This window comes from Oncorhynchus tshawytscha, linkage group LG14 (assembly GCF_018296145.1).
Source record: "Oncorhynchus tshawytscha isolate Ot180627B linkage group LG14, Otsh_v2.0, whole genome shotgun sequence".
NCBI classification, from domain to species: Eukaryota; Metazoa; Chordata; class Actinopteri; order Salmoniformes; family Salmonidae; genus Oncorhynchus; species Oncorhynchus tshawytscha.
Genome location: NC_056442.1, coordinates 29,959,797 through 29,972,895, shown reverse-complemented (window position 1 = coordinate 29,972,895; position 13,099 = coordinate 29,959,797). Strand labels below are relative to the sequence as shown.

The 13,099-nt window shown below is 43.4% G+C and overlaps 1 protein-coding gene across 1 annotated transcript; it reads left to right on the top strand.

Annotated features, from left to right (window-relative positions):
* Positions 1-2,787: 2,787 nt before the first annotated feature.
* On the top strand, positions 2,788-9,393 carry kctd14 (potassium channel tetramerization domain containing 14). Its single transcript, XM_024444925.2, has 5 exons — positions 2,788-2,942; positions 3,726-3,956; positions 4,109-4,243; positions 4,541-4,693; positions 8,515-9,393. Exons 1-5 carry the CDS (start codon positions 2,889-2,891, stop codon positions 8,668-8,670), a joined length of 729 nt encoding a protein of 242 aa, XP_024300693.1. The 5' UTR covers positions 2,788-2,888; the 3' UTR covers positions 8,671-9,393.
* Positions 9,394-13,099: the final 3,706 nt, after the last annotated feature.

The window sequence follows — 13,099 nt, the reverse complement described above, 5'->3', positions numbered from 1 at the left end:
CCTTTTTGTCTGTCTCAACTTCTGAAGTATTCCTGCTCCCAAACATGGCAATTAATTAGTTAATAATTGGTTGGTTTATGGTACTTTTGGAATTGGATAATGGCAACGAGTCTGGGTAGACAAGGAAAAGCTACCCCAATACAAAAAAAAAAACCTAACTCTTCATAACTGTCAGTACCAACAAAGGACCTTAAAACTTGTTCATAAACGGGGCCTGTTTTAGCCCATGGTCATGATCTAAAACTCGCTGTCATGCATAGTAATTCCTTGATGCGCTATAGGACATTCAACAAGTAACTATCCCCTATCTGAAGGACAACTGAACACGCTTCTGGTAATTAACCCTGATATCAAATCATATACTGGCCTTTCCACACATGTTGCGGTTATTTACTTGTTGCTAGTAGCTTATTTTATACTGAACAAAAATATTAATGCAAGCTGCAACAGTTTCAAAGATTTGACTTGCGTTACAGTTCGTACGAGGAAATCGGTCAATTGAAATGCATTCAGTATGCCCTAATCTTATGGATTTCACGACTGGGAAAACCGATATGCATCGGTTGGTCAGATACCTTTTTTTTTTTTTTTTTTAATGGCCTCAGCATCTCATCGTGGCATCTGCATTCACATTGCCATTGATAAAATGCAATTGTTTTCATTGTCTGTAGCTTATGTTACTATAAACAATGTAAGTGAGTGGATGTGTGCATATATGGTGTTGAGGTGCCGAAACAAAAGAACAAGCCACAACCAACATCCAACCGTGTTTACATGGAGAGTCTCCTCGATGTATGACAGGTGTATTTATCCCTGAGCCCAGGTGTGTCCCATTTCACTGATGACCCACCCAGCTCTGCCCACTGTCATATACATGGTCTGCTATTGTGAGGACAGTTGGATGTACTGCCAAATTTTCTAAAGCCTCCAATGTTTTTGGGAAAGAAACTAAAACTCAATTCTCTGGCAACGGTTCTTTCTGGTGGACGTTCCTGGAGTCAGCATGCCAATTGCGTGCACCTTCAATTTGCTACATCTGTGGCATTGTGACAACTGCACATTGTTGTGGCCTTTTATTGTTCACAGCACAAGTTTTTTTTTTTTTTTTTACCTTTATTTAACCAGGCAAGTCAGTTAAGAACACACTTATTTTCAATGACGGCCAGGGAACAGTGGGTTAACTGCCTGTTCAGGGGCAGAACGACAGATTTGTACCTTGTCAGCTCGGGGGTTTGAACTCGCAACCTTCCGGTTACTAGTCCAACGCTCTAACCACTAGGCTACGCTGCCGCCCCAAGTTTCATGCTGTTTCATTTAGATTGATATGCTACACCTGTCAGGTGGGTGGATTACCTTGGCAAAAGAGAAATGCTCACTAACAACTAAACATTTGAGAGGTATTCTTTATCTGTGGGATCGTGATTTTGGTTTGCAATGGCGTACACCACTGACAATTTGAAATGGTCCACCCACAGACCGTGTGGTGAAGAAGGTCCAATGAAGCCTTTTCAACCTCACCAGGCTGAAGAAATGTGGCTTGGTTCTAAGACCCTCAAACTTTTGCAGATGCACCATTGAGAGCATCCTGTCAGGCTGCACACCACCTGGTACTGGCAATTGCAGTGCATTCCAGAGTGTAGTGCGGTCTGCACAATGCATCACTGGGGGGCACATTGCCTGCCCTACAGGACACCTACAGCACCTGATGTTACAGGAAGGCCAAAAAGGACATCAACCAGCCAAGCCATGGCCTGTTCGAGTGCATCAAAGCTGGGACTGAGAAGCTGTTTTTCAATCTCAGGGAGACCAGACTGTTAAATATCTGGCCTCCACCCAGTACCCTGCCCTTAGTCACTGTCATTAGCTGGCTACCACCTGGTTACTCAACCCTATGTACATAGTCATGGGATCACTGGTCACTTTAATGTTTACATACTGTTTTAGTAATTTCATGTTTATACTGTACCCTAGTCAATGCCACTCCGACATTGATCGTCTTGATATTTGTATATTTCTTCATTTTACTTTGTGTGAATTGTTAGATACTACTGCACTGTTGGAGCTAGGAACACAAACATATCGATACACCCGCAATAACATGTTAAAAATGTGTGTGACCAATAAAATTAGCTTTGAAACATGGGATCAACGTTTATATTTGTGTCCAGGGTATTTTCCCTGAAGAACTGCGCACCGTTGGGGAAAAACATGTAATTCAGCACAAACCGTCACGCACACCCGCCCAGAGCCTTGCCTGGGAGATGCCGAGACCATAGAAATAGTGATGCCTGAAACTCCGTATTTGACCACGCCCACAGAAACATCTAGGCGCAACTGAGGTTGTTCGAATACCGGGCTATAGCCCGAGACAACCAGGCAGAGGAATGAGCGCTCTTCTCAAATTGAACAGCAATCATACCGCCCGATCCTACATCATTAACACACGTGCTTGGCATCATGCCCCTTGTGCTGTTGTCTGTGTCCAATAATGTTTGTACCATGTTTTGTGTTGCTACCATGTCATGTGTTGCTGCCATGCTATGTTGTTTTAGGTCTATCTTGTCATGATGTGTGTTTTGTCCAAAATGTGTATTTAATCCCAGCCCCCGTCACCGTAGGAGGCCTTTTGGTAGACCGTCATTGTAAATACGAATTTGTTCTTAACTGACTTGCCTAGTTAAATAAATATCAGTACGACGGGAAACCCGGCTCATGCGCGGAGGCAGCCTCGTTACAAAATGCAATCACTTTTCACGTGCATTAAACTCCTCCTACATGGTGAACCGGGCCATCTTAATCGAATCCCCTCACTTGCTGTTCCTTGAGCTTGTTCGAGCGAGACGTGTTGACATCATCCAAAACATTTCTCACAACAGTAAGGAAAGAAAATGAGTCTTCCAGACTCCAGATCGCCGGGCAAACAGTCTTCTCCGGGGCTACAGGTAAGGAAAAAGTGTTCATTGTGAACTAGTCATTCAGTACAAGCATCTGGAATGTTTGGAGGAAGTTGTTTATTTGTTAACTTCTTCAGCTTTTTGATTACCTTCAGCCTGCGACGGTATAAAGTAGCCAAAATGTTCTATCTTTCAAGGTAATGAATACAGTCTGCTTTGCCACCGATTTACGAGTTTGTTCTAAAATAGTAGCCTTATGATGACATGTGTATTCTACACTGTTACGATCTCACGCAAATCTGGGCCAGTAATTCACGAAGCGTTTCAAAGTAGGAGTGCTGCTCCAGGAACAGTTTTGCCTTTTATATCATAATTAATATGATTATACGGGGGACCTGTTCCTAGAGTAGTACTCCTACTAGAGTAGCACTCCTACTCTAAGAACTATAAGTTGTTGGCTCTCATACTGACAAGTGTGGAGGGTGTTGCTGACCAGGCAGGTAGGCACATCCTTGAGACGACAGTATTTATCTACCGTGTAGCAGTTGGACGATTCCTTATCTCACACTGAGTCAGTCCACCTCTTGAGACAAATAGCTTAAAAAATGGACCTGCTGACTGATTGCCACATTGTTATGTAGGTGGTGTCCCTACCTCTTTCATCGCATAATTAAATATATTATTTGAAACAATGAATTGAATGTTTATTTGTGCTTCATTGATGTGAAGTGGGCCTTGACCATACTCCGTTCCTAGCCCGTTCCCTAACAGTTTCTAACCCTAACCTATATCCCTCCCTGTACCTAACCTTAGCAGTCTCCCTGTCCCCAGAGTTGTTCTGTAGTGCAGCTGAATGTGGGTGGTCATGTGTTCACCACATCTCTGTCTACGCTGCGTAAACACCCTGACTCCCAGCTGGCCTTCATGTTCAGTAGTGGTCAGCAATCCAAACTGCCCACCGACGCCAAGGGACGCTACTTCATCGACCGCGACGGGACGCACTTCGGAGCCATTCTTCAGTTCCTACGCACCCAGCGCCTGCCCACAGAGAGTGTTCTGGAGGTTTGTGACAAACACACACACTAGCCCATATGTTGGAACCCTGAACCAATGAGGTAGCCCATCATGCATTGTCATCATCCCTGAGATCTTTTGCCCCCAGTAGTTACGAAACTTCATAATATGAGAGTCCTACGTGTGGTTGTGTGTAACAGGTTTACCAGGAGGCGCTCCACTATGACGTCAGAACCCTGGTGAAGCAGCTGCAGGACTCAGCCCAGCTGTTTGGCGAAACAGTGGGGAGGCAGCAGTTCATCTCCAGGGTCCCCAACTACTTGGAGAACCTGGAGGTACAATAACAATACCTAATGCCTGGGGTGATCCAGCAGCCTAAACCGCTGTCTCTGGATTACATGTATTGAACTATTGTGGCGAGTATGAGTTTGAATCCGACCCAGTGCTCTAGCACTCTCTCTGCGCCCATCTACTCTATCTATCCTGTCCAGTAAACACAACAAATGTGAATGGAGTGGGACTGACCCACTCCTTAAAAAAAATACAAAGACTGCCTCTACATTGTCCCTGTCAAATAACTGATATCAATTAATATGAGATATTATTTTTGGTCACTGTTATATGACCACCAGGTGTTGGTGAGAGTGGCCCGAGCAGAAGCCATCGCAGCCCGTCACTCTGCTGTCATCGTTTGTGTTCTGAGGACTGAGGAGGACCTGGGTCGCTATGACCATGCCGTCAACAACCTGGAGGAACAGGAAGTGGTGCGGTTCGGACCGTGGAAGGTGTGTAACTGTACTTGTGTTTCAGTGTGTGTACCTGTACTTAATAGTTTATGTATATGACTACTACTGATGCCAAAAAGGCACTTTCAACTGGAAAAGTAGTTTTTCCGTGACAGTTCCTCTTTAAATGGTGCTGGGGTTTCTCTTTTAAATACTCGTTTCGATGTCCCACGATGGGATTTGCTGGATAGGAGGATCACTACGGAAGAACCAGTCATATAACGTGTTACACGGCTAGCTATCGCGACCTGGTTAGCCCACGCTGCAAAACATAAGCTAACTTGGTCAGCTCGCTGGAAAGCAAGCTAACCACACTAGCATTCATACTTGCACAGCGGCAGTGTTACTAGCTCCCTTCTCGTTTATTTTAACCTACGTTCACTCGTTTGTGCTAATTAGCTTATACAGACGCTTTAGTCTTGTGGCTCTACTGTCGTGGGAGACTATCAGCCTGAAGTCAAAAACCGTGCCCACGCGGTTCCCTTTGGCTAGCACTGTGCTAGCTAAAGCGCACCTTAGCCACGCAAGGTAGCTGCTAGCTAGCTAATGCCTTACTAGCCTCGTGGCTATAGCGTTCATACTATGCTAACTAGCCATTAGCCGCAAGGATTCTAACAAGCTAATCACTGGAACCACCACGTTCTTGCGCTTACAGTTCCATAATTGCGAGAAAGGATTTTCACTTTTTTGTGCTTCAACTGCTTGGAAGGGAACATGCTCAGGCAGCACTCGACGACCCCAAGTACTGTGAGCACTGCAAAACGCTGACGAGGGCGGGTTTGAGGAGGAGGCTCAATCGTGCCTCTGTCACCCCCTCTTCACTGCAAATCCACCGGCCGAGGATGAGCTTCAGCTCCACACAACCCCGACCCCATTTGTGGCGAGGTTATGGATTCAGATTGTCATTGGGTCTACACTCATGTAGCCTTAATTAATTAATGCATCTTGCAAAAAATGCACTTTTTTTGTAGAAAGAAATGTTGGAACATATGAAAGGGGCTGAGATACAGGTCCAGAGACTGAAGAGGAAGCGAGACACCCCACAATTTTATTTATTTATTCTGGTTCAATGAACTAAGTAGATCATAGACACCAATGCAATAGCAACTGGCTATGGCAGACACACTCAGTTAAATAGACTGGAACAACAACAAAAAATGGCATGGTAAACCGCCTTAGTGAACTATGCTATATATGTATGTGGAAACCCCTTCAAATTAGTGAACTCAGCCACACCCATTGCTGACAGGTGTATAAAATTAGGCACACTGCCATGCAATCTCCATAGACAAACATTGGCTGTAGAATGGCCTTACTGAAGAGCTCAGTGACTTTCAACGTGGCATCCTTAGTTTGTAAAATGCTAGAGCTGCCTGGGTCAACTGCAAGTGCTGTTATTGTGAAGTGGAAACTTCTCAGTGCAACAACAGCTCAGCCATGAAGTGGTAGGACACACAATCTCTCACAACAGAACCGCTGAGTGCTGAAGCTCGTAGCGCGTAAAAATAGTCTGTCCTCTGTTGCAACACTCACTACCAAGTTCCAAACTGCCTCTGGAAGCAACGTCAGCACAAGGACTGTAAGTCGGGAGCTTCATGAAATGGGATTCCTGGCCGAGCAGCCGCACACAAGCCTAAGACTGCACACAAGCCATTGGACTGGAGCGATTTTTATTTGACCTTTTTATTTAACTAGGCAAGTCCGATAAGAACAAATTCTTATTTTCAATGACGGCCTAGGAACAGTAGGTTAACTGCCCTGTTGCCGCCTGTTGGTTCCTGCAACTATCCTTCCCAGCCTCACAGCTGAGATGGGGCAACAAGCTGGTTTTGAAGGACCAAAGCCCCTGGCAACACAGTAGACTGCCAATACCCAGGTTCGAAACTTGAACCAGGGTAACCCTGGAGGTAAACAGTCTTTTGCCGCAGCAATGTTCCGCCCTCTTAACCTCCCTAAGAGGGGTCGACCAACCTACTATTTTCCACATTGTAGAATAATAGTGAAGACATCAAAACTATGAAATAACACATATGGAATCATGTAGTAACCAAATAAGTAGCCACCCTTTGCCTTGATGAAAGTTTTGCATGCTCTTGGCATTTTCTCAACCAGCTTCATGAGGTAGTCAACTGGAATGCTTTTCTAACATTCTTGAAGGAGTTCCCACATATGCTGAGCACTTGTTGGCTGCTTTTCCTTCACTCTGCGATCCGACTCATCCCACACCGTCTCAATTTGGTTGAGCTCGGGGGATTGTGGAGGTCAGGTCATCTGATGCAGCACTCCATCACTCTAAATCTTGGTAAAATAGCCCTTACACAGCCTGGAGGTGTGTTGGGTCATTTCCCTGTTGAAAAACAAATTATAGTCCCACAATGCCCAAACCAGGTGGGATGGCGTATTGCTGTGGTAGCCTGCTGTTTAAGTGTGCTTTGAATTTTAAATAAATCACAGACCGTGTCACCTGGAAAGCATCCCATACCATAACACCACCTCCACCATGCTTTATGATCGGAAATACAAATGCGGAGATCCGTTCACCCAAATCAAATCAAATGTATTTATATAGCCCTTCGTACATCAGCTGATATCTCAAAGTGCTGTACAGAAACCCAGCCTAAAACCCCAAACAGCAAGCAATGCAGGTGTAGAAGCACGGTGGCTAGGAAAAACTCCCTAGAAAGGCCAAAACCTAGGAAGAAACCTAGAGAGGAACCAGGCTATGTGGGGTGGCCAGTCCTCTTCTGGCTGTGCCGGGTGGAGATTATAACAGATTATAACCCCCGACATGTTCATAAATGACCAGCATGGTCCAATAATAATAATAATAATAATAATAATAATAATAATAATAATAATAATAATAATAATAATAATAATAGAGAGAGAGAACAAACTGACCCTAGCCCCCCCGACACATTAACTACTGCAGCATAAACTCCGCATCTCACAAAGACACGGCGGTTGGGACCAGAAATCTCCAATTTGGACTCCAGACCAAAGGACAGATTTCCACTGGTCTAATGTCCATTGCTCGTGTTTCTTAGCCCAAGCAAGTGATCTTATTGGTGTCCTTTAGTAGTGGTTTCTTTGCAGCAATTTAACCAAGAAGACCTGATTCACACAGTCTCCGCTGAACAGTTGATATTGAGATGTCTGTTACTTGAACTCGGTGAAGCATTTATTTGGGCTGCAATTTCTGAGGCTGGTAACTCTAATGAACTTCTCCTCTGCAGCAGAGGTAACTCTCTGTCTTCCAATCCTCTGGCGTCCTCATGAGATCCAGTTTCATTATAGCTCTTGATTAAATTTTCCCGATTAACTGATCTTCATGTCTTAAAGTAATAAAGGACTGTTGTTTCTCTTTGCTTATTTGAGCAGTTCAGACTGGATGTCACTGCACCTTTCTTTGGCGCATACTGCCCTCAGTGTCGGATCCTGAGGATTGATCATGTCGGACTGTGATACGGGAGTTGGGCATAGCCCATAGTGAGACATTGAATCAAGTATTTGAAAGCTAACTCCAGGTTAATTGCGTAACCCCGGTTCTCTGAGAATATTGGTGAGATGTGCGAGCAGGGAAATGCAGTGAAGAAGAGGCATGCTTGAGATTGATTAGAGTGTGGGGAGAGTGGCGCCTTATAAAGAGGGAGGGACACCTCATTCGCCATTCAACCTATCTGTCACACAACCCAACGTTGTGTGATTGGTTCTGCCGTAGCGATCCGCCTATCCATTGAGACATCATTCTCAGAGAACATGGGTTACGCAAGTAACCTTGAGTTATGTTTCTCTCATTGTGTGTGTTTGTGTCGCTACAGGCCCCTCCGACTGCCATTGACCTGTTGGACTGCATCAAGATGGATGTAGAGGCCAGGGGATACAAAGTGAGATACGAGCCTCACAGCTCAGACAGAGGCTTTTTGTTCAAGACCAATGATGGCTTCCTGTACAAACTCATCTTCACTTGGTGGTAACAGAATGACAAGTGTGTGGTGTAGAACACCTATGGCGGCTTTCTGATTCTCTACCCTTCTCCAGAAGTGTGCACTCCCCCTCATGCATTTAAAACCATTTGATTTGTGTTAACAAGTCTGGAAGGTCTTCCACCATATTTATTACACCAGTCCGTTCCTTCTAAATCCACGAGGGGGACTGTATTAGTGCTCACTTCACCCTTCACGTTCCCAGACAGAGACGTGCACAGAGATCCTATTATATTAGAATCTATTTAGAAAATAATTGGATCATATTGAAGTTCTAATGTGTCATTCTATGGAGGTGTGTATGTATAGATGTACGCTCCCCTATGTATTTATTTGGACAGTGAAGCTAAAACGTTTAATTGGGATCTATACTCCAGCATTTGGATTTGAGATCAAATGTTTTATATGAGGCGACAGTACAGACTGTCACCTTTTTATTTGAGGGTATTTTCATACATATTTACTGTTTTATCTAATTCCCCCCCATTTGAAGGTGTGTAACACTGGTTAACCCTATCAATCCCGAGACCCCAGCAAAAATCAGCATGTCAACCCAAAAACTGTTTTTTCAGAATGTTTCCTAATTTATAATACAAAGTAACTACAGCAATATCACATTTACATAAGTATTCTGACTCTTTACTCAGTACTTTGTTGAAGCACCTTTGGCAGCAATTACAGCCTTGAGTCTTATTGTGTATGACTCTACAAGCTTGGCACACCTGTATTTGGGGAGTTTCTCTCATTCTTCTCTGCAGATGCTCTCAAGCTCTGTCAGGTTGGATGGGGACTATTGCTGCACAGCAATTTTTAGGTCTCTCCAGAGATGTTCAAGTCCAGGCTCTGGCTGGGCCACTCCAGGACATTCAGAGACTTGTCCCAAAGCCACTCCTGCGTTGTCTTGGCTGTGTGCTTAGGATTGTTGTCCTGGTGAATATTCACCCCAGTCGGATGTCCTGAATACTCTGGAGCAGGTTTTCATCAAGGATCTCTCTCTACTTTGCTTCGTTCATCTTTACCTCGATCCTGACTAGTCTCCCAGTCCCTGACGTTGTAAAAACCCTCCACAGCATGATGCTGCCACCCCCATGCTTCACCCTAGGGATGGTCCCAGTTTCCTCCAGATGTGATGCTTGACATTTAGGCCAAAGAGCTCAATCTTGATTTCATCAGACCAGAGAATATTGTTTCTCATGGTCTGAGAGTCTATAGGTGCCTTTTGGCAAACTCCAAGAGGGCTGTCATGTGCCTTTTACTGAGGAATGGCTTCCGTTGGGCCACTCTACCATAAAGGCCTGCTTGGTGGAGTGCTGCAGAGATGGTTGTCCTTCTGGAAGGTTCTCCCATCTCCACAGAGAAACTCTGGAGCTCTGTCAGGGTCAACCATCGGGTTCTTGGTCACCTCTCTGACCAAGGCCCTTGTCCCCGATTGCTCAGGTTTGCCGGGCGGCCAGCTCTAGGAAGAGTCTTGGTTGTTCCAAACTTCTTCCATTAAATAATGATGGAGGCCACTGTGTTCTTGGGGACATTCAATGCTGCAGACATTTCTTGGTATCCTTTCTCAGATCTGTGCCTAGACACAATCATGTCTCGGGGCTCTACGGACAATTCCTTTGACCTCATGGCATGGTTTTTGCTCTGACATGCACTGTCAACTGTGTGACCTTTATATAGATGGGTATGTGTCTTTCCAAATCATGTCCACTTAATTGAATTTACCACAGGTGGACTCCAAGTTGAATAAACATCTCAAGGATGACCAATGGAAACAGGATGCACTAATTTCGAGTCTCATAGCAAAGGGTCTGAATACTTACGTAAATACGTTTTAAAATTATTTTATACAATTGCTAAACATTTCTCAACCTGTTTTCGCTTTGTCATTATTGGTTATTGTTTGTCGCGGAAGATAATTTTTCTTAAATCCATTTTAGTCTGTAACGTAGCAAAATGTAAAAAAGTAAAGGGATCTGAATACTTTCCAAAGGCACTCTATATTTACCCTCACAATGAAGTGTTTTACAATTATTATTTTTTGGGGGGACCACCAAGGTTACAAGTAGGACACAACAAAATTTGCTTTCATGAGTTTATTGACAAATGTCAATTAAAGTATCAACCCGATAAATTTAATTGATGATGAATGCTGTAAGTAGTGACGGTGACAACTCAGTTGATGTCGCAAACTTCAAACTCCACAATCTGAGCTTATTATAGACATTGTGTCCTGGGGTTTCCTATGATCTTCTATGTAGAATGATCCCTTACCTTCTAACCAGTGGCGTAAAGTACTTAAGTAAAAATACTTGAAAGTACTACTTAAATAGTTTTTAGGGGTATCTCTACTTTACTATTTATATTTTTGAGAACTTTTGCTTTACTACATTCCTAAAGAAAATGATGTACTTTTTACTTCATACATTTTCCCTGACACCCAAATGTACTCGTTACATTTTGAATGCTTAGCGGGACAGGAAAATTGCCTAATTTACACTTATCAAAAGAACATCCCTACTGACCCTGATCTGTCATTCTCACTAAACACATGCTTCGTTTGTAAATGATGTCTGAGTGTTGGAGCATGCCCCTCGCTATCTGTAAAATAAATAAAAAACTGGAAAATTATGCCATCTGGTTTGCTTTATGTAAGGAATTTGAAATTATTTATACTTTTGATACTTGAGTAAAATTATTTGGTTTTAAATATACTTAAGTAGTATTTTACTGGGTGACTTTTACTTGAGTAATTTTCTATTAAGGTATCTTTACTTTTACACACGTATGACAATTTGGTTCTTTTCCCACCACTGCTTCTAATGACTCTTGTGTAGGTTGTGAGAGTCATAGAGCAAGACGTTGGTTGTTGCTCTAACCATCCGGACTCTTGTCTCACAAACACAGCTGTTGCTCAGCCATTCATGACATCAGTGGAATGGAACTTTGCCGAAATACTTAGGCCAGGATTCAAGACGATCACCCAATTTCGTCTATGCACCATTTTTAAAGGCAATGTTACCCTTGTTGCAAAGATCGCATTCAAAGTAAACGCTGCAGATATTGGCTCAATCCTTTAAATGTCAAATGCGCTACAATGCGGCTGAATGCTGGCCTTCACAGAGGCTGTTTGGTCATTTTGGAACTTGTATTTTTGCTATCACAGTAACTAACCCCTGACACCATACACACAACAGAATGTGTATCATGATGAGTAACCTTGCTTGGGACCTTGTGGTAGACTGTTTTAGAGAGACCTGGGTTAAATCTAGTCTGTCCTCAGATGGGTCTAGAAGCGTCAGAGGCTGTTTGGTCATTTTGGTGAACCACACTGGCATGTGGATTTTTATCTTGTGTGAGACCAGAAGACTTGCGTTAGCTCCCCCGAGATACAAACAGATTACACCCTGGAACTGTTTTGTGGTTGTGCCCTGCTCAAGCACATAACAGCAGGAGTTGGCATCTAGGATAAAATGCCAACAGCTCTCCATTTGCCGGTTCACATCCACCAGATTATTCCATTTAGACCAAGGACTCAAACCAGCAACCCTCCGGTTGTTGGCCCGCCCCTCTAACCTCTAGGCTACATGCAGCACCGTAGTTCAGCAAACGATTTTTGCACTTACCTGATCAAGATGGTCCAGTTTTCTGAATGGCTGAACTGCGGACTCTCAAAAAATGTCAAACATGCATCAGCATAGAGACCCACTCTGACTCTGTCATCAGTCAGCCCAGATCATGGATTGTAAAAAACTGAACGATGGTGCCAAAAAAGTTAGGCTCAGAAAAAGGCTCTTGAGGTAGACGCTGCTAAATGTGTGAAATTTAACCGACTTACTTTCTTAAAGTTCTGGTTCGACACACACACTGACAGATTTAGCTTACTGCTGCCATTTACAGCTTGCCTGTATATCGTATGCTAATTATTTAGATAAAAAGCAGTAGCATTGTATTTAATCCAGTTTCAAATACAAGTCATGTATTACAATGAAACACTGAATTAATGCATAATAATTGCTAAATCATATTTTAAAGGTCAATCCGGGGACTGTATTTTAATAGTTTTATCTGTTTATTCGCGTCTGAATTTGTCTCGCCAGCCAGCCAGTGGGTCTTAGTTTATGATCTGGCAGAGGGAGAGACTGCCAGATCCTTAATGTAGCCATTGAATGTATTATACAGCCAATACATTAAGGAACTGTCCCTCTCTCGACGTAAAGGCTCCTGCCTTCATAAAATCATTCATAACCCCTTCATGAATATTGCAGTATCATTCATAATAACCTTCATACCAAATTAATACCCGATGAAGATCCTTTCAGGATCAAAACATTATTTGTTTTTGACTAAAGGTACCTCGTGGAGCTTATGCGTGTGCGGGCTCTATTTAATAGAGCATCAATCACATGTAATTTAAAATGAAAGT